The sequence below is a fragment of the Prionailurus viverrinus genome, chromosome A3, assembly GCF_022837055.1.
Source record: "Prionailurus viverrinus isolate Anna chromosome A3, UM_Priviv_1.0, whole genome shotgun sequence".
NCBI lineage: Eukaryota > Metazoa > Chordata > Mammalia > Carnivora > Felidae > Prionailurus > Prionailurus viverrinus.
The window spans coordinates 21116377-21144332 of record NC_062563.1 but is presented as its reverse complement, the minus strand read 5'-3'; the positions used below and the strand labels follow the sequence as shown (position 1 = coordinate 21144332).

Below are 27956 nucleotides of genomic sequence, written 5' to 3'. Positions count from 1 at the left end.
AAAAGACTGGCGGGGTTTCGTGAGGGGAGGAAGCTCGGGAGCAATCGTCACGCACGGGGCGGAGTCTCGTGTCGTCTGGGCGGGCATTGCGGTGAGGGGCGGGGCTTCGCGTCGTTTGGGCGGGCGTTGCGGCAAGGGGCGGGCACAGCGCGCGCGCTCCAAGATGGCCGCGGCCAGTGCGGCCGGACCGGTGGCGAATGTGTTCCCGTTCCGCGATGCCCGCGCCGCACCAGACCCAGTGCTGGAGGCCGGCCCGGAGGCACACGGGCCACTGCCAGTGCCACTGGTGCTGGACAACGGGTCGTTCCAGGCCCGAGCCGGCTGGGCATGCCCCGGGCCGGACCCGGGCCCCGAGCCGCGCCTGCAGTTCCGCGCTGTGTGCGCCCGCGGGCGTGGCGGGGCTCGGGGCGGAGCGGGCCCGCAGGTGGGCAACGCGCTTGGCAGCCTGGAGCCGCTGCGCTGGATGCTGCGCTCGCCCTTCGACCGCAACGTACCGGTCAACCTGGAGCTGCAGGAGCTGCTGCTTGACTACAGCTTCCAGCACCTGGGTGTCTCCTCACAGGTGAAGCGACGGGGAGGTGGGTTGGGCTGGAAGGGAGGGGTGAGGTCTTGTGCCCGCGCATTTCGCTCAGAGGTCGTAGTCACTACAGTAACTCTAGCTCTCATTGTCATTTAGCCATTCCTTTCGTCTGTCGAGCAAATCTTAAGCGCCCAACGTGTTTAAGCCCTGTGCTGGGCTCTTGGGAAATAGCAGTGGACTAAACAACGGTCCTTTTCTCTTGCAGCATACCTTCGGGCATAGGTGCTCATTCGTTGATAAATTCATTCATTGAGCACCTACCTACTCTGTGTCAGGCACTTTTCCAGGCGTTTGGAATACATCCATGAATGTAACACAAAATTACTTACGCTATGGAGCTAGAATGGAAAGACATTCTAGTATGAAAAGGCAGCCAATAAACAATAGAATTAAGTAGTAGATTCTGCGGCATGGTGGGGGGGGGGGGCGGTTCACGTCTTTTCGGATGGTCCGGGTAGGACTCGGGGAGAAGGGGATGTTCAAGCAAGGATTGAAGGAGGTGATTGAGGGAGCAAGCCATGGGAATATCTGAGGGAACAGTATTCCAAACAGAGGGAACAGCCGGTGAAAAGGCCCTGAGGGAGAAGTGTGCCCTAATCCTAAGTGAGAGCAGCGAGAGTGAGAGGAGAGTAGTAAGTGGAGAGGAAGTCACAAGTGATGAGGGGCAAATCACACACCTTATAGGCTCTTACTCGGAGTGTAACGAGGAGTCATTGCAGAGTGTTGCGCGGAGGAGGGACATGACTTATGCTCCAGAAGGCCCGCCGTGGCTGCTGTATGAAGAATGGACTGGCATGGGTCATAGGGTAGAATCAGGAGGCCAGTTAGGAGACCATTGCAGTCACCCAAGTGAGTGATGATGGTGACTAAGGTGAAGGTCAGGGGAGGGGGATGTGGCAAGAAGCAGTTCGATTCTGGAGGTATTTTGAAGATCGAGCCAATATGATTTGCTGACAGTCTGGTTGGGGCTTCACTTAATAACTTTCGATTGACCGTACTTTCATATTCTCCCAAAACAACCTCCAGTAGAGATGAGATGAGCGTTTTACAGTTGCTTCTGGCCAGGTGTTTGAAGACCGAAAGCAAATTCAGTCTTTACAGTAGGCCTTTGGTTTCTTTTATTCTTTAGGAAGAGTATTCTTTTATTAGTGGTCTGTTCTCTCTTTTCTTTCAAAGTAGGGCTGTGTCGATCATCCCATAGTTTTGACGGAAGCTGTGTGCAACCCGCTGTATTCTCGACAAATGATGTCCGAGCTTCTTTTCGAGTGCTATGGGATTCCTAAGGTTGCCTATGGAATAGACAGCCTCTTCAGCTTCTACCACAATAAGCCAAAGAACTTGATTTCCAGCGGGCTCATCATTTCATCTGGTTACCAGTGTACCCATATTTTACCCATCTTAGATGGGAGGTGAGTAGCACTTAGGGCACTGGAGAAGCATTCAGGAAACATTTGTTGGGTGCCCACCTTAAAGGTGGGGTGGAAAGAACAAGTATTGGACTGGGAACTAGCCTCTGGCCTTGGCTCTGACATACTTCACTATGTGACTTCAGGTAAGTCACTTCACCTTCCATCCTTTGTGACCTGGAGGGAGTTGTTGTAGATGGTCTTCGAAGTCCAACTCTATAATTGTAGAATTTTACTGTTTTGATTATGGCAAGATAATCACCTGCAAGTAGCAGGTGCCCATAAAAAAACGTTTTGAAGAAATTATTTGAATAATTTAAATGGCCTTTCTGTTCTGGAGTCACTTTTTTATTGAGGGGTTATTTTTTTAGGGGGGGAGGTTCTGGGTTTTCAGGTCAGTCACGACCCCAGGGTTGTAGGACTAAGCCCCACATCAGGTTTCACACTGAGTGTGGGGCCTGCTTAAGATTCTTTGTCTCTCTCTCCCCCCCCGCAGCTCTCCTCCACTCATGCTCTCTCTAAAATTTAAAAAAAAAGAGAAAAAGGTTATTTTTTAATTTAAAGCTCTTTAATCACAGTTGGTTAGTACTTTTCAGATACAGTGCCTGGCACATAATATAGATACTTATTAAATATTTCCAAGTTGGATAAAAGGTGAGGGTAGTTTCTCTCATTAAAAAAAAATATATATGTATTTATTTATTTATTTTGAGGTGGAGAGAGGGGCAGAGAGAGAGGGAGAGACAAATCCAAAGCAGACTCCATGCTATCAGTGCAGAGCCTGATGTGGGGCTCGAACCCATGAACTGTGAGATCATGCCCTAAGCCGAAGTCAGACCTTAACCCACTAAACCACCCAGGTGCCCCAGTTTCTGTCATTTTTAGACCAGTTTTCATTTTATAGTTGGGCCTTCATTGTTGGAGAAGAGACTAGGCCAGCATCGTGCTCTCGGGAGAAGGTTTCTTATTGCATACAGAGGGGAAGTAGGGAGCAGAGCCCTGGCTTTGGAGTTAAATGCCTGGGTTTGTGGCCCTGCTGAGGATGAGGTTATTTACCCTCTCCACTTAGCCTCTTCTTAACATGTAAAATTGGGAAAAACTAATTTTTCAGGGTTACTCTGAGGATGAAGTGAGATAAATGTAGGTGATGGCACTTCGGGAACTGTAAAAGAGTCTGAGTATTTAAGTCAAAATAAATGTTGAATTTATTGAGACCTATAGTGGTAATTTCTCTTGAAGGTTCTACAAACATTTATGAAGATAGAAGTATTTATTTTACACGTTACCAAACACTCCTTATATTTGGAATTTTTTTTTTATTTTATGTAAACAGAATGTACAGAAAAGTATTGAGAGAAAAGTGTTTTACCTGAAAGTTAAGACATGATCACATTGGAGCCTGTCCTGTTCTATGCTGGCATCTGCTGGTGATGCGTGATATAGCAAAAACTTTGCAATTGCGGCAAGATCCTAGTGTCCTGCTACCCTTTCTCACATTAAGAAAGAGGCTATTCTGATTTCTCTTCCCCTTCACAAGATGTGGAGGGGACCTGGTCCTTTCAGGAGGTTACAGTAAGCCAGAATGTGTGTGGTTACTTAATGTGTATGCATCAGCAGAAGTGGAGTGGCCAGGGGAGGGTTCTCAAACTCTAGCCTATGTTAGACTTACCTAGAGAGCTTGTTAAATAAAATGCATACTCCCAGCCCTACCCCAAAGCAAATGAGTTCCGGGAATTGGCACGTTTAACATTTCCCCCAGCTAACTCTACCAGGACCGCAGTTTGAGAAATGCATGACGAGCTACATAAGGGTCTGACTTCAGAGTACATATTCTTCCCGTTGAACCTTGTTTCCTTGTGACACCCTTGCCAGAAGTTAGATGCCACGTGTCTGTATGTGGACTAGGAATTCCTGCACTGAGTCAGAGGCTGAATCGAGGGAACTTCAGAGTCCCTTCATCTCTAAAGTTTTCTGTTCCCCGGGCTGCTCTGTCTCTTCCTCGTTCGTCTGCGTTGTCACCCTCCCCCCGAGCCCCCCACGAAGTGTTCCCTGTCCTTTCTCCCATGTTGCCACAAATTTCAGTGCTCTTTTCCATTCCTTGCTTATAGGTTAGATGCTAAAAACTGCAAACGCATCAATCTGGGGGGAAGCCAAGCAGCTGGCTACCTCCAGCGTCTCCTGCAGCTGAAATACCCTGGGCATCTGGCAGCCATCACTCTCAGCCGCATGGAGGAGATCCTGCACGAGCACAGCTACGTTGCTGAAGATTATGTGGCAGGTAATGGAGACGGCCTCTGTTTGTGGCATTTATTTATTTGTAATTTTTTCAAAGAGTTTTTAAAAACTGTTGATTATTTTTCAGAGAGAATGTGTGAGCAAGCATGAGTTGGGGTGGGGCAAAGAGAGAGGGGGAGAGAATCCCAAGCAGGCTCCACGCTGTTGGCGCAGAGCCAGGTGCAGGGCTCGGACCTCGCGAACCGTGAGATCATGACCTGGTGAAATCAAGAGTCAGATGCTTAACCCACCGAGCCACCCAGGCGTCCCTGCTTGAGGCTTTTAGATATTGTCTGTGTTCAGGGTGTTCCTTAAATCGTTTCCAGGATGACTCTCTTGCTCACTTTTTACTCTCATTAGCATCCCCTTTTCTTTTTGGTATTTACTTAAACTATTCAATAAACTGCTAACTTACATCTGTAGGTTTTGTTTTTTTTTTCCAAAATGGTTTTGGCTATTTTAGTTCCTTTGCCTTCCCATATCCCACATTAGGATTATGGGGGTGCCTGGGTGGCTCAGTCAGTTGAGTGTCCGACCCTTGATCCCAGAGTCGTGAGTTTCAAGCCCCAAGTTGGGCTCCCGTGAAGCCTACTTAAAAAAAAAAAAAAAAAAAAAAGTTAGGATTAGCTTCTTCATGTCTACAAAAATGTTCTGTTGGGATTTTGATTGAAAGTATATGAAATCTATAGATCAGGTGGGATATGAAACAACAGCATTTTTAATATAAACCCAAACATAATATTAAGTTGAGATGTAACATTAAAGGTAGATTGGGGAGAAGTGACATTTTGTACCATGCTGGATCTTCTACTCCGTGAACATAGTAGGTCTTTCCATTGACCTCGGCCTTCATTGATTTCTTTCATCAGCATTTTGTAGTTTCTGACATACAGATCCTATACATGTTCGGTTAGATCTGTGTCTAAGTTTTTGCTTTTTTATTTCACTTTCCGGCGGCTCATTGTTCATGTTTAGAAGTGCAATTAATTTTTATGTGTTGACCTTGTTACGTTTATTTATTTTTAGTCTTTTGTAGATTCCTTGGGACTTTCCACATAGACATGTCACCTGTGAATAGGAACGGTTTTGTCTCTTCCTTTGCAATCTGTTTGCCTTTCTTTCTCTTTTTATTATTTTACTGGCTGGGACTTCCAGTACAGTGTTGAATAGGAGTGGTGATAGTGGGCATCCTTTTCTTGTTCCCAGTTCCTATTTTTGGCATGGTGGGGGGACATAGTCTTTCACTATTAAGTATATGATGTTGGCTTGAAGTGTTTTACAGGTGTCCTTTATCAAGCTGAGGAAATTGCCTTCTGTTCCTAGTTTTAGTGAGCATTTTTATCATGAGTGAATTTTCAATGTTTTCTTTTTCTGCACCAGTTGATATGATCCTATGGTGTTTCTGCTTTGGACTGTTCATATGGGAGATTATAATGATTGCTTTTTGGATATTGAACTGGGATTGATTTGGGGGCGGTAGATGCCACTTGTTCATGTATATTTGTCTTTTTATATGTTGCTGGATTTGACTTGGTAATATTTTGTGGGCTTTTATGTCTATATTCATGAGGGATGTTGATCTGTAGTTTTTCTGTTTTCTTTTTTTTTTTTTTTTAATGTTTATTTTTGAGAGAGAGACAGAGTGCGAGTGGGGGAGAGGGAGAGGGAGACACAGATTCAGAAGCAGGCTCCAGGCTCTGAGCTGTCAGCCCAGAGCCCGATGCGGGGCTTGAACTCACAAACTGAGATCATGACCTGAGCTGAAGTTGGATGCTTAACTGATTGAGCCACCCAGGTGCCCCTAAAAAAATTTTTTTTTAATGTTTATTCTTGAGAGAGAGAGAGAGAGAGAGAGAAAGAGAGAGAGAGAGAGAGCTCAAGTGGGGGAGGGGCAGAGAGAGAGGGAGACACAGAATCCCAAACAGGCTCCAGGCTCTGAGCTGTCAGCACAGAGCCTGATGAGGGGCTCGAACTCAGGAACCATGAGATCATGACGTGAGCTAAAGTCAAATGTTTAACAGACTGAGCCACACAGGTGCCCCCAAGATCATTCTTCTTGTAATATAAGCATTTAATACTGCAAAATTTCCCTTTCAGCATTGCTTTGTCTACATTCTACAGATTTTGTTATATTTTCATTTTTACTGAGTTCAGGTATTTTCTTTCTTTTTTTTAATTTGAGAGAGAAAGGACAACTAGGGGAGAGGGGCAGAAGGAGAGAGAGAGAGAGGGAGAGAGAGAGAGAGAGAGAGAGAGAGAGAGAATCTTCAGCAGGCTCCACGCTCAGTACTCGGCCCAGTGCACAGCTCGATCCCATGATGCTGGGATCTTGACCTGAGCCACGGTGAAGAGTCAGATGCTCAACTGACTGAGCCACCCAAGCGCCCCGAGTTCAGATATTTTCTTATTCCCCTCAAGACTTCTTTTTATGAACCATAGATTATTTGGAAATGTATTGTTTTATTGGGAGTACATCAAAATAAAAAGCTTCTGCACAGAGAAGAAAACAATCAACAAAACTAAAAAGCCACCCACCGAATGGGAGAAGATATTTGCAAATGACATATCTGAAAAAGGGTTAGTATCCAAATTATATAAAGAACTGATAACAAGGCAACACCCAAAGCACAAATAATCCAATTTAAAAATGGGCAGAATTTTCTTAAGTATTTAATGAAGATGAATTTTTTTAAGTTTACTTATTTTGAGAGAAAGAGAGTGCAAGTTGGGAGAGAGGCAGAGAGAGAGAGAGAGAGAGGGAGAGAGAATCCCAAGCAGGCTCCACACTGTCAGCATGGAGCCCAACGCAGGGCTCAATCCCACAAACATAAGATCATAACCTGAGCTGAGATCAAGAGTCAGACGCTGAACCAACTGAGCCACCCAGGCGCCACGGAAGTTGAATGATTTCTATAATGTTAACTCAAATGAATATAACTTAAAATAATTGTTTCTCAGGGTTCCTGGGTGGCTCATTTGGTTAAACGTCTGACTCTTGATCTCGGCTCAGGTCATGATCTCCTGGTCGTGGGATCCAGTCACATGTGGAGTGGCTCAGCATGGAGCCTACTTAAGATTCTCTCTCTCCTTCTCCCTCTGCCCCTTCCCCCATTCACATGACTCTCTATAATAAAAAAATAAATAAAATAAAATAGTTGCTTTTCATGTTTAAGTCTATTTTACAAAGTGAGTAATGTCTTACGTTACTCACACAGGATTCTTTAGAAGCGATTTCAGTTTGTTCATTTCTGTTAAAATGAAAAGATTTATATAATTTTTGTTTGATTGTATATATTTGAATGAGAAGGGTGACTTGTATAAGGTTTTTAAAATGAAGAAGAGGGCAGAAGACATGAACAGACCTTTCTCCACAAGAAGACATCCAGAGGGCCAACTGACACGTGAAAGATGCTCAACATCACTCATCCTCGGGGAAATGCAAATCAAAACCACAGAGAGATAACACCTCGTACCTGTCAGAATGGCCAACATCAACAACACGAGAACAAGTGTTGGTGAGGATGTGGAGAGAAAGGAAGCCTCTTACACTGTTGGTGGGAATGCAAACTGGTGCAGCCACTGTGGAAAACAGTATGGAGGTTCCTCAGGAAGCTAAAAATAGAACTACCCCGTGATCCAGCAGTTACACTACTAGGTATTTACCCCAAAAATAGAAAAACATTAATTCAAAGGGATACATACACCCCTGTGTTTATAGCAGCATTATTTAACAATAGCCAAATTTATGGAAGCAGCCCAAATGTCCACTGATAGATGGATGGATCAAGAAGATGTGGCATACATAGAAACTTTTAGCCATAAAAGTGAATGAAATCTTGTCATTTGCAACGACATGGATGGAGCTACAGAGTAGAGTGCTGAGTGAAATAAGTCAATCGGGGAAAGACAAATATTGTGTGATTTTACTCATATGTGGAAATTAAGAAAGCAGATGAGCAAAGGGAAAAAAGAGAGGAGGGCAAACCGAGACACAGACTCTTAACTATAGAGAACAAATTGATTGTTTCCAGAGGGGAGGGGGTGGGGGATGGGTGAAATAGGTGATGGTATGAAGGCGTGCACTTGGGCTGAGCACCGGGTGATGTGTGGATGTGCTGAATCACTATATCGGACGCCTGAAACCAGTGTGACACTGTATATTAACTCTGGTAGAATTAGAATAAAAACAGTCTTCAGGTTTTAGGGGTTAAGTCCAATTTGATATTTTAAAAAATAGTTGATGTGGAAAGCAGAAAGTAAAACAAAAAACAAATGTGTTGTTATATATCCAAGTATTTGGGGATATTCCTGTTACATTTTTGCGATTTATTTCCGGCTTAGTTTCATTATGGTCGAATATCAGGGAAGCTCGTGAAGGTTTGTTTCATGGCCCAGGCACGGTCTCTTTGGGGAATGTCCCATTCGTGCTTGGAAAGAACATGGACTCTGCTGTTGGGCGGAGTGTTCTGTGACGTCGCTTGGGCACGCTAGTTCGTGGTGCTGCTCGGCTCTTCGGTGTCCCTGTTCCTTTTCCATCCGCTAGCTCTGTTGTGTATTAAGAGTTTCGAAGTCTCAAGGGATGATTTGTAGATTTCTCCTTTCATTTCTGTCAGCTTATGCTTTCAAGTATCTAAAGCACTTTGGTTAGGTACATATTTAGGTTTCTTACGTCATCTTGACAAATTTACCTTTTATCAACAGTATCTTTTTTTATGCCTTGCAATTTTCTTGGCTTTGAAGTCCACTCGGACATTAATGTAGCCACTCCAACTTTCTTTTGATGCGTGCTTGCATGGAATGGTCTTCCCATCGTTTAGTCTACTTATACCATTATACCCAAAGTGAGTTCAGTAGCTGTCTTTTTAAAATCTGTTATGTCAGTCTCTATCTTTTAATTAGTATGTTAAGACCTTTTTTTTTTTTTTTTTTTAAATTTTTTTTTCAACGTTTTTATTTTATTTTTGGGACAGAGAGAGACAGAGCATGAACGGGGGAGGGGCAGAGAGAGAGGGAGACACAGAATCGGAAGCAGGCTCCAGGCTCTGAGCCATCAGCCCAGAGCCCGACGCGGGGCTCGAACTCACGGACCGCGAGATCGTGACCTGGCTGAAGTCGGACGCTTAACCGACTGTGCCACCCAGGCGCCCCAGACCTTTTTTTTTTTTTAATTTTTTGAGAGAGCCTGTGTGCTCACCCACACTTGGGGGAGGGACTTAGAAGGGGGGAGGGAATCCCAAGCAGGCTCCACACTGAGTGTGGACGCAGAACTTGATCTCATGACCTGAGATGGGGGCCCGAGCCCAAGTCAAGAGTCAGACACTTTTACTGACTAAGCCACCCAGGCACCCCAAGATCATTTAAAATTAATTCTATGTTGAATTTAGTTGTACCATTGTATTATTTGTTTTCTGGTGTTCCTTCTCTTTGTTGTTCCTGTTTCTTTCTCCTGCCCTCTTTTGGGTTAGAGTATTTAAAACTTTTTTTGGTACTGGCATTTTAATTTATCCGTTGTGTTTTTACTGTATCGTTCTGTGTAGTTTTTTAATGGTTGTCCTGGGGTTACAGTAGACAGACTTTTCACAGTGTTCTTAGAATCTGTGTTTTGCGACTTCAGGTGGAACGTGGAAATGTTAGCACCCCAGAGGCCCCTTTAGCCTTCCTCTTTTATGTTGGGTTGTCCTATGTATCACATCTACACACAAGGGAAACCCAGCGGACCTGTGATGGTTTTTTACTTGGAATTGTCAAACATACTTTAAAGAACTCAGGAGGAGGTTAGCCTATCATGTTGAACCAGATTTTCGTCCTTTCTATTGCTCTTCCTTCATTCCCAATGTTCTGAATTTCCTTCTGGTGTCATTTCTGTCTGGCGAACTGTATTCGACAGTTTTTTTTTTTTTGTTTGTTTTTTTAATGTGTATTTATTTTTGAGACAGACACAGAGTGTGAGTGCGGGACGGGGAGTATCAGAGAGAGAGGGAGACACAGGACCCCAACCAGGCTCCAGGCTCTGAGCTGTCAGCACAGAGCCCGACATGGGGCTCGAACTCACCAACTGCAAGATCGTGACCTGAGCCAAAGTCAGCCACTTAACCGACTGAGCCACCCAGGCTCCCCCTTTACTCGACAGTTCTTTGAGAAGGATCGGTGGGCCTTATGTTCAGGTGTTACAGCTGCATTTTGTTGACCGGGTGGATTCAGAAATTGGGTGGATTGTGCCTTCTCCATCTTCCCCGGATCCAGAACCCTGGTATCGCCTTTCTGATTTCTCTGCTAATACTGTTTCCATTTCATAACTTCAAAATGATTTCTCCGAAGAACTGCAGAAATGGCGGTGCCCTGATTACTACGAGAACAACGTCCACAAGATGCAGCTCCCATTTTCCAGCAAGCTCCTGGGCAGCACTCTGAGCTCTGAGGAGAAGCAGGAACGGCGGCAGCAGCAGCTGCGGCGCCTGCAGGAGCTCAATGCCCGCCGGCGGGAGGAGAAGCTACAGCTGGACCAGGAGCGGCTGGACAGACTGCTCTGCGTGCAGGTGCTGGCGGGTCCCGCGAGGGGCTCCGGTGTAGGCTCAGCATGGGGGGCCTCTACCCGGTACACAGCAGCAGGTGTCTCTGGACTTGGCCTCACTCATTTACTTTGGCCTTATAATCGCCTTTGTTTCATAACTTCTTTTTAAAGTTTATTTATTTTTTGGAGAGAGAGAGCGCGCGTGAATGTGCAGGCGAGTTGGGGAGGGACAGAGAGAAAGGGAGACTGAGAATCCCAGGCGGGCTCCACGCCGTCAGCACGGGGCCCAATGCGGGGCTTGAACTCATGAACCCGCGACATCATGACCTGAAACCAGGAGTCGGATGCTTAACTGACTGGGCCAAGCAGGCATCCTGTTTTACAACTTTTTGATTGAAACGTAGCACACATACTACAAAGTGCACAAGTCTTAAGCGTGTGTATATAGCTCGATGGATTTTCACAACGTGGAACACACCATGTGTCTGCCATCCAGAGCACCTCCAGCATGTCCCCTCTTAGCCAGTTACCTTCCCACCCTGCTCAAAAGGTAACATTTCTGACCTCTGTCACCATAGATTAGTTTTTCCGAATCAGGTGGTGCTGAGGCCCTGACGCGATGCAGCCTAGAGACAGCTGGGGAGGAGGGTGGGGTGTGGAGCTCCGGTGGGAGGTGAGATTTTGTGGAGGCGCAGGCTCTGAGTGTTCTGGGAGCCCCCTCCTGCTGTAGTTTCTCTCTGTTCGGCTTCTAAGCTACTTCTCTCTCCTTCCTGTTTGTGAGCGCACTGACATCTTTGAAGTGAATTGTGACCGCTCTGGTTTCAGGAACTTCTAGAGGATGGCCAGATGGATCAGTTTCACAAGGCTCTGATAGAGCTGAACATGGACTCCCCAGAAGAGCTGCAGTCCTACATACAGAAGCTCAGCTCGGCCGTGGAGCAGGCTAAGCAGAAAATCCTTCAAGCAGAAGTCACCCTCGAGGTGGATGTGGTGGACAGCAAGCCAGAGGTACCAAGGGCCTTGGGAGGAGGGTCCCGTAGGGTCATTTAGAGAGGACAGCCCTTCCTGGGGACGGAGGAGTGTCTTGAGGAGGCTGGCATAAAGAGGTGTGACCAGACTTGGGAAAGCGATGTGGGGAGTACCGTCTGTGGGGACACGCGTGCCGACTGAAGTTCTGACCTGAGAGATTTCACCCTGTGGACCTCTGGCCCCCTTGGGCGGGAGAACTCTGTATGTAGGGTAGGAAGAGCCTTCGCGGACGGGTCGTGTGGTGCCCTCTTGAACCTGAACCTTCTCCTCCAATGGTTATTTGCGGTCCCTTCCACTTTTTTCTGATGTTTACTTAAATATATTGTGGTTGATACTTCACTTACTTCCTTTCTGTCTTGACGCCCCCTACTGTCGGAGATCGTGCTTCGTAATAGTTGATGGATTTTTTACAGCAACTGGTAGACGTGGTTGGGTGGTATCTGTGGGTTGATTTAAGATCAGCCTTTTATTACTAAAACTGAATAAGCCGTTTGATCTCTGTCTTACGCTTTTTGTGTCCCTGCCAGTGGACTCTTAGTGTTGAGGTGGCCTAAGGTCAGGTGGCAGGGCTGAGATGGGGCCCTGGGTGCTGCACAGTAGCACCGAAATCAGTAGCTGGTTGCCTGTCTTTAGAACTGGAGGAGAGTAGGGGCACCTGGGTGGCTCAGTTGGTTAAGCGTCCAACTTTGGCTCAGGTCGTGATCTCGCGGTTTGTGAGTTCGAGCCCCACGTCGGGCTCTGTGCTGCCAGCTCACAGCCTGGAGCCTGCTTCAGATTCTATGTTTCCCTCTCTCTCTGCCCCTCTCCCACTCACACTCTGTCTCTCTCTCCTTCAAAAATAAACGTTAAAAAAATTTTTTTTAAAGAAAAAAAAAACTGGAGGAGAGTGTTAATAAGTGTGTGCATTGTTCCTGAATCTGTCAGCTCTAGAGTTCTAAAACAAAGGACTTGTTCATTGCCTTGTGACACTTCTGGACCAGGATTAACCAGGCTAGCTTGGTGGGTTTTGTTTTAGTTTTAATATTTATTTATTTATTTATTTTTAATTTTTTTTTTTCCGATGTTTATTTATTTTTGGGACAGAGAGAGACAGAGCATGAACGGGGGAGGGGTAGAGAGAGAGGGAGACACAGAATCGGAAACAGGCTCCAGGCTCTGAGCCATCAGCCCGGAGCCCGACGCGGGGCTCGAACTCACGGACCGCGAGATCGTGACCTGGCTGAAGTCGGACGCTTAACCGACTGCACCACCCAGGCGCCCCTATATTTATTTATTTTTGAGAGAGAACGAGAAAGGGAGAGAGAGAGAGAACAAGCAGGGGAGGGGCAGAGAGAGAGGGAGACATAGAATCCAAAGCAGGCTCCAGGCTCTGAGGGTCAGCACAGAGGCCAACATGGGGCCTGAACTCATGAACTGTGAGATCATGACCTGAGCCGAAGTCAGGCTTAATTGACTGAGCCACTTGGGTGCCCTGGTGGTTTTTGTTTTTAAATCGACTTTCTTTAAATTCTAAAACCTATACTTGTAGATATGGAAAAATCCAGTTTGGTGCAGGGTGGTGTGGTTACTTGCCAGTGACTTGGGAGCTGTCTTTGGCTCAGCGGGGAGCCTGTTCTTGAGATTCCAGCTCTCAGCTGGAGGCTCACTCACACACTTGCTGCGCTCAGCCTCCAGCTCCAGCTCTCCCACAGCTGAGATTCCCGGAGGCCAGCAGCTGGCCAGGGCATGTGTATCAGATAGAGCAGACCCCACGTCAACCTTCGTAGACATGGTTCCCCGGATGGCTGAGGTCCTACTCTGGCATGGCGTCCCAGGTCAGCCTCACAGCACCCAATGGGGCCTTCCTAGTTCCCCTCTCTGAGAGTTTTCGGTTGTGCTTCAGATCTCAGCTATTTATTGGGATCCAGACCCGTGTTGCCTTTGTTGTTTATTCCCCCATATTCAGTTTTTGTCATGCCCGACAGGACATCAGCATCTTTATACCACAGATGTGTTGCTGAGCCACTGGCAGGTGGGCAAGGGATTTCAAATTTAAAATGAAAAGCCTGGGTGGTTCAGTCCATTAAGCATCTGACTTCAGCTCAGGTCATGATCTCATGGTTTGTGAGTTTGTGAGTTTGAGCCCCATGTTGGGCTCTGTGCTAACAGCTGGGAGCCTGGAGCCTGCTTTGGATTCTGTGTCTCTCTTTCTGTCCGCCCCTCCCCTGCTCGTGCTGTCTGTCAAAAATAAAAAACACACATTAAAAAAAAAAATTATAAGATGAAAAGCCCAAGTGACTGTAAAATGTGATTCCTGAGCAGTTGGAGACCTAGTTTTTCCTTCTGTTTGTTGATTTTTCTGCATTTGTTACATGCTGTGATTCAGCCCCTCTTTCATGCATTTAGCAGGTATTAATTAAGTCCCTACTTTGTTCTGTGCTCTGGGGATATGCATTCTCGTTCTCTCTGGGCTTGGGGAGATTTTGAGATGTTGGACTTTAGTTTCTCTGTATACAACAAATTTGATGAGTTGATCTGTACCCAAAGCTATGAGGGTCAGTCAGCATTTATTGAAGGTGATTGTTAGTGATCAGGGTCGATTACGTAACTTTCGTGGGCTATATGTCCCGTGTGACCGCATCACTGACTGGCTGGTTCTCAAAAAGTATTTGTAGTGTTTTCCAACCATGTAATTCTTTTAGAATGGAGAGAATGGATTTATGTGGAATCAGAGCTCATATTGAAATGCCATCCGAGCAGTAATGCTGTATTGGATTAATTCAGCAAAATTTTTAACTTACAGTGTTTTCTAAAATCCATTTGTCCCCACAGACCAGTCCATTCCAGCCCTTGCTGTTCTGCAGATATTCTGATGAGGGTGTTGTAAAGGAGTAGGCTTTGTCAGCATTCCTAATGAAGTATTTGAAGTAGAGGATGTTGGCTTTCCGTCAGGAGGGGGAGCACAGTTCTAGAGCACATCGCTTGTTGGAGAGCACAATGAGCTTAATATAGAAGGTTCTCTTGCCTGATTAGCCAAGATGAGAGCTGGCCCCTGCTTGTTCCTATGCCACGCAATCAAGACTGTTCCAGGGAACATGCTGCATCTTCTGTGATGTGCTTTGGCAAACTGTCGTTCAGTTCAGTTCCAAAAGAATGCCTATTTGTGTTCCTGAACGCCACACAATACGTGTGGAGACCCTGGCAAACCCTAGAGGGAGAGGAGCCAGCCACAGTGGAGAAATCTGTTCTCTGTTGGAGGCCCGTCGTCCGCTCTGAAATCACTAGCTTTGTTTCTCCGTGAATCGTATGAATTTGGATAAGTAAAATATCTTCGTATCGTTTTATTTTTTTAATTATTTATCTTGGAGAGAGCACAAGCGAGGGAGGGGCAGACGGAGGATCTGAAGCGGGCTCTGTGCTCCTGGCTGACAGCAGCGAGCCTGATGTGGGGCTCAAACCCACGGAACGTGAGATCATGGCCTGAGCTGAAGTCAGATGCTCAACCAGCTGAGCCACCCAGGCGCCCCTCTTTTTATCATTTTTAGTGAAGCTTAGAAGTTATCTTTAAGGTAGCATGCTTTTGAATGTAGCTAGGTGAAGGTGGATGATGCTATCTTTGCTGTAGCTGGAGAAGCCTTTTGAAAGTCAAACATTTGATAATCCTCTGTTCCAGGAAAATTTGAGGGTAGCTCCCAGGGGCTGACCGCTCAGTGGTAGGCATGGTATGCCAGGGACTAGTGATGCAGATGCACGGTTCTTGCATTCTTTGGTACCTAAAAAAATAGGGCCATCGCATCACACTTAGTTGACTGTAATAAAGCTTATCTGGTGTGCTGGCAGATGGTGTGGGAATTTAGGTGAAGTTTTTTTTGTTTTGTTTTGTTTTTTAAATATTTATTTATTTATTTTGAGAGAGAGAGGGAGAGAGAGAGAAAGAGGGAGAATCCCAGGCAGGCAGCGCGCTGTCAGCACAGAGCCCAGTGTGGAGCTTGATCTCATGAACGATGAGATCATGACCTGAGCCGAAATCAAGAGTCCGACACTTAACCGACTGAGCCACCCAGGTGCCCCTGATGAAGTTTTAAGAAAGTCTTGGGATATTTGAGCTGGGGCCTGGAAGATGATAGGATTTCAGTAGGTAGCAGATGAGGAGGGCAGGACATTATAGACGGAGACAGTTCGATGCCAGGAAGCACGTGTGCAAGGGAGCCCGGTAGGTTTGGTGTGCGGTGTGGGTGATGAAGCAGGGAAGTGGGGGCGGGGGGGCAGCCTACAGAGGTCCTTATCAGTCAGCCTGGGTATTATCCTTCTGACGGAGCCGTCGGAGGATGTCCGGCAAGGAACTAATACAAGGAGACTTGATGTTAGGAAGATAACTGCTGGCAGTTAGGATGATGGGTTTGGAGAGAGGTGAGGCTGGAGGCGGGAAGCAGGGTAGAAATGTGTGTGGTAATCCGGGAGAAAGCTCATGGGGGGTGGGAGAGTAGCCATGGGCATGGCGGGTGCAGGAGACACTTCAAGGGTAGCGTCCGGGTGCCTGGGGGGCTCAGTCGGTTAAGCGTCCAATTCTTGATTTCGGCTCAGGTCATGATCTCATGGGTTCATGAGATCGAGCCCCACGACAGGCTCTGTGCTGCCAGCAGGGAGCCTGCTTGAGATTCTCTCTCCCTCTTTTTCTGCCCCTCCCCGCTCACGCACGCACGTGCGTGTTCTCTCTCTCTCTCTCTCTCTCTCTCTCTCTCTCTTTCAAAATAAATAAACCTAAAAAGGTAGCATCCAGGGATCTTGGTGCCATGTAGGGGCAGTGGTGACAGGAGTGGCAGTTGCTGATAATAGAACGTGTGACGTGTGCCAGACCATGAGCACTTCTGCCGGTGCGGTCTTGATGAATCTTCGCGGTTGGGTAAGTACTATCGTATTTCCGCTTGACAGATGAGGCAGCTGGGGCGCAGGGGTGAAGGAGTCTGCCCGAGGCTGCGCAGCCGGAGGTAGTGCCGCCCATCTTCAGACCCAAGCAGTCCGGTTGCAGGTTCGCTCTGGTCACACAGAGGCCATCCTGAAAGGCGGTGGGTGGAGGCAGCCTTGGGGTTGAGCACCTTGTCTTTAAAGTCTCAGGGGGACTTCAGGTGGAACTTGCCGGGATCCAGCCACGGAAGGACCTGGAATCGCATGGGGAGTGAGAGAAGAAGGATGCCCGGGTCCACTGCTTAGGGGCCCTGGGGTGGAGGAAAAGCTGGGGGAAGAGACAGAGGAAGAGCAGTTAGAAGAGAGCAGCGGGGGGGGGACGGGAGACATGTCAGGCGGCGGGTGGTAGGCTCCACCTGGGAGGGCGCAGGAGCGTGAAAGGGCCGGGGAAGAGGTGAAGGGGTGGGATGGAGGTAGGTGGGCAGTAGGCTTTCTGAAGCGCGGGAGGCCATCTGCCGAGGACCGCGAGTGGTGGCCAGAGGGGCCGAGGAGAAGTGCTGGGAGAGGCTGAAGACCCTGCCCCGGGGGACGCACGGGGAAGCTCAAGAGGACGACAGGCCCGCCCGTGGCGGCCTGCGGCTTTCTCTCTCCTGCCCACTAGGAGCGCGTTTCCCTCACCTGCCGTCGTGTGGAAAACCACTCCACACTTAGCAGCGTGAAATGATGACCATTGTGTCGTGCTTCCAAGTTTGACGGGTCAGGGGTCCAGAGAGAGCGTAGCAGGGATCTCTGCTCCGTGACGCCCACCTGGGGCCTCCGCTGCGAAGGCTTGGATAGCTGGGGACTGGGACCCCACAGGGTTTTTCACGTCACTGGCACCTGGGCTAGGGATGTGCTGTGTCAGCGGGAGGGTGGACCTGAGCACCTACACGTGGCCTGAACGTGTGCCTTGGGCTTTTCAGCATGGCAGCCGGCTTCCAGGAGGGAGCTCCCCAAGGGAGAGCAGCCAGAGCGCGAATGTTTCAAGATGGTCAAGGGGAAGGAGGCTGTGTGGCCTTTTATGACATCACATTGGAATGCACGTGACACCGCTTCCACCATACTGTGTTGGTTGGAGCCTCACGGGTCCCTAATAAGATTCGAGGGGAGGAAATAGAACCCACCTCTTCATGGGGAGTGTCGAAGTCCCATTAAGGAAGAGCATGTGGGATGGAAAATACCGTGAGCGTCTTCGAGAAGTACGGTCTACCCCGGAGCAGAAGTGGAAGGACCACCGGGTGGTGACCTTTAGGCTTCGAGCGTGGCCGCTGGAGCAGCAGAGCGGATAGAGTAGGGGTGGGGGTGGCAGTTGTGATCGGGCTCCAGGTGGGTGGAGGGAGATGCGCGTGCACTGGGGAGCTCGTCACTGGGAGGCCAGAGAGGTCAGAGGAGTGGAGGTTGGGATGGAGAAGAGGACGACGGAGGTGTGGGGAGTAGAGCGGGGGGTAGGTGAGAGCTCCCTGGAGCTCATTCACTCGTCATTTGGGGGCCGGGGTCCATAGGTTTTGCCTGTAGTTATTTTAAATACACAGGTGCCATCTGTGTGTCTCCAGCCTGGTATAACAGTTATTTAAGGGGCCAAAGTGAGTGCCTGGCTAAAAGAGAAGGACGAACTAACTGTTCTCGGCCCACCGTCGCCCTAGGGTCGTGCCCTGCTTACAGAGGAGGACGAGGCCTCAGACTGCGCCGCTGTGACCTTAAGTAAATCTTTGCCATTCAGAGCGGGATCCGTGTGATCTCAAAGCCTCATCTCTTTTCTGCAACAGGCCACTGCTCCTGGTGGCTCATCATCCACGAGCCACCCAGTGAGAGGGAATTTTCACGATCTGCATCTGACCCTCTGTTGGGACCCCTGAGCTTAGTGCCGAGCCGGAACAGGCACAGGTGCTCCCGGGGTTGGGGCTCCTTTCTGGAAGATGAGAGTCTTGCAGATTCGAGACCGCAGACCTGCGGGGGGAGCGTTCCTTCACACACGCTCTGCAGCCCCCGCTGGTGCAGAGAAGCCTGTCTGTCATTCACTCCGCTGGCCTTGCTGCCGCATGTAAAATCTTGGGTTCTCATTCATTCACCATGACCTCAGGTAGATGTTTCCCGTACTCCTCGAGCCCGGCTGTCCCGTCACACTCAGATTCATGATGTATGGAATTTCAGCTGGAGGCAGAGCGAGGACTTTGGAGTGAGCCATCTGTCTTAGGCCAAGTTTCCCCCACTTCCTAGTGTCACGTGATCCTGGGCAAGTCATTTCACCTGCTGAGCCCGTTTCCCCACCCGGGAAGGGTAGTAGTCGTCTCTGCAGGGGGATCGTGCAAGGAGCAGGTTCCCTGCTCCCGGATTGGATGCAGTATTCGGATGGCTCTTGCCTCCTTCACTGAGGGTGAGGTGCTTAGATTCTTGCCTCCCAGCCCACCCTCTTTCCTCCTTAAATCACCTATTTCCAAACCAGTCCCTCTCTTCCTGTTCTCTAATCTCAAGGGAAGAAGTGTCCTCGTCCTTTCCAAGGTTTACCCTCCCCTTAAGTATGGTAGAATCATCTATATTGAATAGAACTTAGGATTCATCGTACCTCGTTCTAGAAGCTATATATGCACGTGACTGTTCTGGTATGTGTTTGCTGGATGAGTGTTGAAGAGCGTTGTTTAAGAGTGAATTTGGATGCTAGTGTACGTTTGAGTATATGTGGCCGTGTTCTAGAGAAGTTTGTGTAAGTGTTGTGAGTTGCGTCGCTAGTTTACATACGTTGCAGACTCCAAGGGTAAGGACAGGCTCACAGGACACTTACTCAACGCAGGGACCTCCCCTCAGGCATGCCAGGCGGGCAGTATTGAGTCAGCTTGCACCCTCCCAAGACACCTTGTGAGACAGTCCTTTCTATAGCAGCTGTCACTGTTAGAACCCTTTTTCAAGGAAGGCGACGCAGCATTTTTTCCTGTAACTTCTCCCCCTTGAGTCCAGAGGTAAAACTCCTCTGCCTTTCACATGGCAGAACCACAGATGGCTAGAGATGTCATCTAGAACCGCACTACCGCTGCCCAGATTCCTTGTCCGGGTCCAAGTTACGGCGGGCCCTGAACCTTCTGTTGGGAGCGGTGCCAGCATGCGTAGGCTCCACCCAGGTTCCCTGTGGCTGAAGAGGAAAGCCTGTTGTGTGGGGCGCCACAGTTCCGAAGCTGTCACCTCGGGGGCTCTTAGTCACGGCTCCAGCCCGGTGGACTGGCTGTTAAGGGACTGGCTGTTAAGCCCATTAGTGTTGGCAGTTGTATTTGTTAAGCAGATAAGAGATTTATTTAATTTTGCTGGTGTCTGGGCCACTTTGTGGGACGCCAGCTCTTGCACCCTGGCCCCCCGAACTGTGCGTGCGGTGTGTGCCTGCCCTCCCCTGGGTCCCGTTTGAGCAGCCCCACCGCAGGGCTTCAGAGAGAAGGTGGGGTCGGGGGGCTGTTGAGGTTTGTGTGAGGTAGGGGACAGGAGCAAAGCCTGTTCCTGGCTTTTTAGGGTTTTAATCCTTGTGTTCACTTGTCTTCCTCTTTTTTTTTTTAACAGTTTAGAAAATTTTCATCGTTTTTATATCAACTTTTAGGACATGGAGCGAAACACCAATTCTTGTCCGTGACGGTGAACTGGTAGAGTGAAGGCCTGAAGTTACAGGTGCTGTTTCGTCCTGTTTGTTCTGTCCTTAGACCCCTGACCTGGAGCAGCTCGAGCCGACTCTGGAAGACGTGGAAAGCATCAATGATTTTGAACCCTTGTTTTCAGAGGAAACCCCTGAGGTGGAGAAGCCAGTCGCTACTGTCCAGGTTGGGCTCCGATAACCTGCACCATGTTTCTGCTTTGAAACTGTTGACATAAATGACCAGTCTGGTCTAGTCTGCTTGTTTAGGAATGTTTAAAAAAAAAAAAATTCCTGGTGTATTTTCTAGGAAGGCGGGAGGTGGGGGTACTAATGCTTATAGCTTCTGCAGTCAAAACTTTTCCTGCTGGTTAATGGGGTTCCCGCCCTAAGATCTGTGAACCTGTGGGAAACAGTCTGCTTGGCAGAAACATTTAGGCAAGTAATTGAGAAGTTTAGACTTAAAGACTAGCTTTAGTGGTTTCATTTATTTTATTTTTGTTTTGAAGTCTATTTATTTTGAGAGAGAGAGAGAGTGAGCATGAGTAGGGGAGGGGCAGAGAGAGGGGCGGAGAGAGAGAGAGAAAGAGAGAGAGAAAGAATCCCCAGCAGGCCCCGCGCTGTTAGCACGGAGCCTGACACAGGGCTCGAACTCACGAACCTCGAGATCATGACCTGAGCCGAAACCAAGGGTCAGACGCTTAACCACTTAACGACTGAGTCATCCAGGTGCCCTGTGGTTTCATATACATTTAAGCCAGTGTCATTGTGCTTAATCCTCATTTGGGCCCATGTTTCTGTCATTGCAACGGCAACCAGACAGACTGATCCGGGTCTGAGGCTCACCTGGGAGAAAACTTTCCGCTGCTGCTCTTCTTGAGGTCTCTTTTCTTGCAACGCAGGGACCATTTCATGATGCAAAGTTGTAGGCATTTGTGACTCAGAAGTGGAAGAAAGGTAGAAAATGGAATTAGTGTATCAGGAGAGCTGGGGAGAGGTTGTTCTGGCACGAACAAAGGACAGAAGCTATGTTGGAATAAGAAGTGCGGTTTGAGGGAACTGGCAACTGGAATGTTTGTCACTGTGGCCTAAAAATATCTTCTCAACCTTGGGTTTTTAAAGCCCGTGTTTAACTTGGCAGCCTATCATCAGCTGTTTATTGGGACAGAAAGAATTCGGGCTCCAGAAATTATCTTCCAGCCGTCTCTCATCGGGGAAGAGCAGGCGGGGGTCGCAGAGACCCTTCAGTACATCCTGGACAGGTGAGGCTGGTCCTTCTTTGCCTTAGATTTACCAGAACCGTTTCCTTGGATTTTGCACTGAATGATAGATGAGATGGGTCAGGCATTTGAAAATGTGCCTCATGTCCTCCTTTTCATTGACTTGCTGTGCTCAGATGGTATTCTTTTCTCTCTCCCCAGCCCTGGCACAGAGGAAGGACTCTGTAATTCTTTTCTGAACATGTAAATGCTCAGTTGATTTGAGGAGCTTTAAGAAATTCTTTTATGTTTCAGCAACAATAACATATGTGCGTTGGTTTTCGTATAAACCTTGACGTTATTGAAGATGAGCGATTTTTAAGTGCCCTAAATATGTGCAGAGCCTATAAAAGTTTTTTCCTCCTTGCAGACATTGTATTTAAGAGTTTGCAGTTCTGTAAAATGCTCCTCCCCATCCCATTTCTACAGGTGTTTTCCTGCAGTGCGAGTTTTCATAGTTCAAGCTGGACAAGCCAAGAGCATGATTTGTAGTCCTCTGGCCACCCTTGGTTGAAACAGGGTGAAAACTGTCACTGGCAAGGAAGGAGACTATGGCAGCCACTTTGTTGGAGTGGCTTTAAGCTTTGTCATAACAAGAAAGTGCTCGAACATGTATAAGATGAAGCTATTATATATATATATATATATTTTTTTTAAATAAGCACATAGGTAGAAAGATGGGCTTTTTGGGGTGATGGAACTGTTCTGTATCTTGTGATAGTTACTAGGATGTATAGGTTTATCAGACCTCGTCGAAACGTTTGTAAATCAGTCCTCCATAAAGTCACTTTTTAAAAAACGTGTCAAGGCACAAAACTTCTAATCCTGCTACGGAAATGAATTCTATAAAGTTGTAAGTGAAAAATGCCGGGTGTTTTTTTGTTTTTTTAAACACTTTCTGTGCAGATGTTTTCTTTTTTGTGCCAAGGGTTTTTATTTCTACGTCTGCATTCTCCCCTGAGCTTCAAGTTGGTAGGAGTATACTGGAAGGAACTGTCTCTCTCCTAGGTACTCCAAGGACGTTCAGGACATGCTGGTTCAGAACGTTTTCCTCACCGGTGGGAACATGATGTACCCTGGGATGAAAGGTAGAGTCGAGAAGGAGCTGTTGGAGATGAGGCCCTTTCAGTCTTCTTTTAAGGTACTGGTTGTTCATGTAACCGGCTGTTTCGTAAATAGCATTAGTGTTTTCTGATAGCAGAAGTAATAAACAGTAGTTTAGAGGAGGAAAATTACTTTCTAATTCCATCATCCACAAATATCCACTGTTAACATTTTTGTGGCTTTCCTTCTGGTCTTTGATATCCGTTGAATTGTTAAAGCAGAATGGGAATCATGTTTTTAATATTTCTCTCTCTTTTTTTTTTTTTTTAACTGAAAAAAGACATACAATCTAATAAAATTCAGAGAATACAGTCAGTACCCACTAAGAATAGTCATTCTCTTCACCCATCCCTTATTCTACAGGCAAAGCTTCTCTTTCACAGATTCTCTATACTTGAGGGTAACCTGTCTGGTAACCGACGTTTCTTTAACCCACCATGAGCGTTTCCTGATGTCATTCTTCCAGAGTACTATTTTTTTTTTTAATTTTTATTCTATGGTGTGGATGTCCCATAACGTATCTAGTGAATCTCTGATCGTTGAGAAACATGGTCTGAGCCCCCATCGAGGACCAGGCACCTTGCAGATGCCGACATGTCCTAGACACGGCCCTTAGCTGCAAGGAACTTGCTACCAGAGGGACAGCAGCTGACTAAATAGGCCATGATAGCCCAGAACGTGATGGACGTTCAGGTATGGGCACCTGTCAGTCTTGGAGGTCAGGAAAGGCTCCGTGGAAATGAGTTCTTCCTAGGATGAGGAGGTGTTCTCCATATAGACACTGGAGAGGGGTGGGATGGAGGGAGCATTGCAGACCGCGATCAGCATGAGCAAAGGCTCAGGGGCCCGAGGCCGGCTGAGGGCGTAAGCTGCAGCTGAGTGTGGCTGGAGCATTGGGCTGCTAAAGAGGAGTGGAGAGGGGTGTGGTGGAGAGCCATGCAGAGCCCACGCGTCCTGCTGAGAGGTGGCCTTGGTCCCCTGTGCTGCATGATGTATTACACAGTCACGGCGTGGGTTTTGGGCTTTGGTCCCTACTCCATCATCTCCATTACTGGATTTTGCCACGCCTTTGTTTTCTCCCTGGTACAAAGAGGTAATCCTGCCTCCGGTTTGCAGGATTCAGTGTGCTGGTGCAGGTCAAGTGCTCAGCATAGGGCCTGCACAAAACGAACACTCAGACCTTGACTGTTGTAGGGGGCAGCGGGGTAGGGGAGGGCTCCCTGGGATCATTCCAGGTTCCATGATTGGCTAGGGCTCACAGGAATCCACATATAATCATACTCCTGGCTATGACTGGAAAGGAAACAAAGCAAAATCAGTAAGGAGAAAAGGTGCATGGGGGGAAGTGCAGGGGAACGAACGCAGGTGCAAGCTCCCAGAGTCCTCACCCGGTGAAGTCGCACAGGGCACATTGAATTCTCCCCAGCAACGAGCTGTGACAACTTACGTGGAATGTCACCAACCAGCGAAGTTCGTGAGAGACTCAGTGTCCAAGGTTTTCACCGGGGGCTGATCGTGTAGGCACCCCCGCGGGGCACGTACCCAAATTTCCAGACTCACAGAAGGAAGCAGGTGTTCAGCATAAAGCACATTCAGACATCGGGAGCACTGAGCTGCTTTCTCGAGTCTCCTGAAATCCAGGTCCCCGGGTGCCAGCCAGGGGCGGCCTCGTAAGCAGTCAGGCCTGCGGGCCAACTTTCCTGCATAGCTGTTGTTACTGTTAGGCCACGTGGGACCGAGAAGGAGTCTAAGCATGGGAGTTGTTTCCTTCGGTTTGAATTTAGGAAGATACTGTTGACCAATGCGGAAAATGGGAGAATCAGGAGAAATATCGGAAGCAGGGGAACAGTTAGGCAGCAACTCCTGGGCTTTACGGTGGAGTCCTCACTCCTCACCACAGTCTGCAGTGTCTCCTGTGATCTGACCTTGAATCACTCTCCCTGCCACCCTCTACTTTGTTCCCCAGTAAGCCATGTTTTCTTGCCTCAGGGCGTTTGCACTTGCTCAGTCCCTTTGCCTGGAACACTCCATCTCAGTCCAGTGTCCCACGGCTGGCTTACATGTCACTTCCTCCAGAAGCCTTCCCTGTCCTTAACTGTACTCCTTACTAGGCCCGCCTGCATTAGGGAAGAACGGACTGTCCTGTGAACTGTCGAGTGCCGGGCCTTGGCTCGGTGTCATTGGTAGCTGTGCAGGAAACATGCAGCAGGCATCAGGAGAGAGCAGGGGGACGTTGATGTGGCAGAGGTGAGGGGGGTGAGCTGAGTAACAGGCCAGATTTGGGGAGAGAAGGGTGGGACCCAAGACAACCCCCAGGTTCTGAGTTGGGTAGCTGATGGGATACAGATGACCTCCGCTGGACTGGGGAATGGGAGAGGGAGAGCAGGCCAGAGGGTGGATAAGGAGTTCCACTCCTGCGGCGGGTAGAGTGGAGTTTCCGGGGGAATGTCCAGGAAGCAGTGACTCCTAGCCAGCTGCCGAGTGCTCGAGAGAGCGGCGGGAGGGTGGACGCAGAGCCCCTAGCGTAACCGTGTCTTTAGAGGGCGCTGTTGGGAGGCTGGGTGATGTCCATGGTTAGGCTTACATGACACCAGCATTTAAGGGCCTCGGAAGGGTGGAGGTGCCGAGACCGTGGGGGTGATGGCGCAGAGGGTGGGGGTGGGGGTGGGTGTGCGCCAGTGGCCGTGACTTGTGATGACAGAACTGAGCACACGTCGTATTACTGGATTTTTAAGCTCTATATCTTGATCTTCGTGAAAGCCTTTCCCGTGAATTACTCTGAACATTCGTTGTAGGAATGCTGCCAGGGCTCCCTTCCAGCTGTCCGTCAGCTGGTTCGGTCTCCTGTGGCACAACCCCATCTTCCGTCTCTTCCTCCTGTCCTGCTCCTTTGCAGCTGCTGATGTAACAAGTGTGCGTCATGTCAGAACTACCCCTGATCTTCAAAATTTAGGTTATGTATTCAGCAGTGGCTCAAACATGAACCATTTAAGACCCTAAATGTGTACTTTTGCATACTTTACGTTTCTTTTGGTTCTTTCTCCTCCCTCCTCCTCCCTCCCCGTCCCTCCTCCTCCCTCCTCCTCCCTCTTCCCCGCTCTTCCCCCCTCTTCCCTTCTTTTCCCTTCTCTTCCTTCCTCCTCCCTTCTTTCTCTCTCCTTCCTCCCTCTTTCCTCCCTCCTCCTTTCTTCTTTTGAGAGAGAGAGAAAGAGTGTAAAAGGAGGGGGGGGGGGGAGAGTGAGGGAATCTTAATTAGGCTCCGTGTCCATCGCCAGGCCCGACCTCACGACCCTGAGATTATGACCTGAGCTGAAATCAAGAGTCGGATGCTTAACTGACAGAGCCATCTGGGCGCCCCAGTTTTTTCTTATTTAACAGCAAAACATTTTAAATCCAACTGTAGTAGTGTTTTAAAAGTTACATGAACTTTTAAACGTGTATGATTTTAACTAAAAAAAGAGAATGTCGATGGCTTATTTTGTGACCTGTATTTTTTTTTTTTAACTTCTTAAATTACTGTTTTGCTGTGTCAGTAGGTACACGTTTGAAGCCTCTTTTGTATGGCTGTATCATATTCCATTGTTATATTCGTGTATCTGACTGCTTTTTCACTGGTAATAACAAAAGCCACCGGTTGTCACTCACTACTCAGCCGGTGCCAGGAGTGTCCCCCTGCTAGCGCTTGTCTCTCAGTGAGTTTCTGGCCAGAGCGCAGGGTCCTTGTTACCCGCGTTTATTCGCGGTCTCTTATCGCAAGTCCCTCCCACGGCAGCCCTGTCCATCAGCCTCCTGACTTTGGTGTTTATGTGCTTCATCCGCCTCCATCTGTGCCCGCCGATCGCATGCCGTGTCGCCTGCCTGTTACTTCAGAAAGTTCTGAACCCACCATCCCAACCCCGGGCTCCTGGGTTGGGGGAGGGAGGGGGGAAGGAGGCGGGAAGTCAGGTAGAGACTCCGGGAAGCAGGAAGCCCGATTCGAGCTACAGAGGCTGTTCCCCACTCTGGTCGGGTCAGCCTCGTCGAGGGGCCCCCACGGGGCCGCTGACCTCAGCCTCGCTGTGACACTAGGCCGCGGAAAGAGCACTGGCCGCGTCCTGGAGAACGCGCCAGGTGCTGCTGTTCGGTCTCCGCTCCAAGGCTTGTCTGCTGCCCAGGCTGGAGCCGCCTCGCATCAGCCTCCGCTGCCCTCCGCTTGTGGACAGCGCGGGAGCAGGGGCGGGGCAGCTGGGCCCTCTCTGACCCAGCGCGGGCCTGGCGTTTGCAAAATAGCTGCCGACCGTGGATTCAGGTCGAGTCTGGTGTGCCCTGCGCTCCTGTGTGCTCTCTCGGAACGTCCGCGGCGTCTCCGCTCGGCCGTGTTTGGAGGGTGGGGGCCGTCCCGCGCGTGTGTTTCCGGGGATGCCACGGAGGGGGCTGCAGCCGCGCCTGTGCACCCTCACTCCTCAAGCCCTCTGCTGAGCGCTGTTTGTGTTTCAGGTTCAGCTTGCCTCCAACCCGGTGCTGGACGCTTGGTACGGCGCTCGGGACTGGGCCTTGGATCACCTGGATGATGACGAGGTCTGGATCACCAGGAAGGAATATGAAGAGAAGGGAGGAGAGTACCTCAAGGAGCACTGCGCATCCAACATCTATGTCCCCATCCGCCTGCCCAAGCAGGCCTCACGCTTCTCAGACGCCCAGGCCCCCGGCAAAGGCTCGGGGGCCAGTGGAGGTGGCGCTGGCGAACAGGCGTAGCAGGGCCCCTCTGGGACCCGGGGCCGTGTCGGCCAGCATGACGGACGGTGGCTGTGCCAGCTGTTGTCCACTCTGAGCCCTCTGGTAGCGCTGGGGTGCGAGCACGGGGGAGAGCAGTGAAGGGACCCTGGGAGTTACTCTTGGAACTGCATTCACTTGGGGCTCCTGCAACGAAGAGACTTTATGTGACCCTCTGGTGTCTTCGCTGAACCACGGATGAGCTGTGGCATCGGCTTTCCGCAGCAGTAAATGAAGACCGGGTGGAGGACAGGGATGTACAAAATGTAAAAATTGTATTTCTTCATTTCAAAAACATCTTTTTTAAAGAAAATCCCTTAAAAAAATCCTTTAAAATTTATACTATCAGTGTAGACGTTTTTCTGGCTTCATTCAGAATTGTGTGAACGCCCAGCAGGTGGAGGCCTTTCGCACGTGTACAAAAAATGGTGATGTTGGTGTGACAAAAGCAGTCACCCACAAAATCTCAGGAGCCTGGATTTGGGGTGGACCCTCCATCCAGTGACTGGTG

General features: G+C 48.8%; 1 protein-coding gene across 1 annotated transcript; it reads left to right on the top strand.

Annotated features, from left to right (window-relative positions):
* The first annotated feature begins 122 nt into the window (after positions 1 to 122).
* Positions 123 to 27785, top strand: ACTR5 (actin related protein 5). Its single transcript, XM_047853221.1, has 9 exons — positions 123 to 562; positions 1760 to 1989; positions 4095 to 4264; positions 10579 to 10796; positions 11597 to 11779; positions 20401 to 20517; positions 21453 to 21592; positions 22598 to 22730; positions 27170 to 27785. The coding sequence occupies exons 1-9, from the start codon at positions 164 to 166 to the stop codon at positions 27425 to 27427; spliced, it is 1848 nt and encodes a 615-aa protein (XP_047709177.1). The 5' UTR covers positions 123 to 163; the 3' UTR covers positions 27428 to 27785.
* The last annotated feature ends 171 nt before the right edge of the window (positions 27786 to 27956 follow it).

What these genes read in the sequence shown, in the direction of transcription:
- ACTR5 (XM_047853221.1), top strand. Translation starts at nt 164, where the DNA reads ATGGCCGCGGCCAGTGCGGCCGGACCGGTGGCGAATGTGTTCCCGTTC. An exon ending in ACCTGGGTGTCTCCTCACAG is followed by an intron (nt 563 to 1,759) that starts GTGAAGCGACGG and finishes CTTTCAAAGTAG; the next exon opens with GGCTGTGTCGATCATCCCAT. An exon ending in ACAGACTGCTCTGCGTGCAG is followed by an intron (nt 10,797 to 11,596) that starts GTGCTGGCGGGT and finishes CTCTGGTTTCAG; the next exon opens with GAACTTCTAGAGGATGGCCA.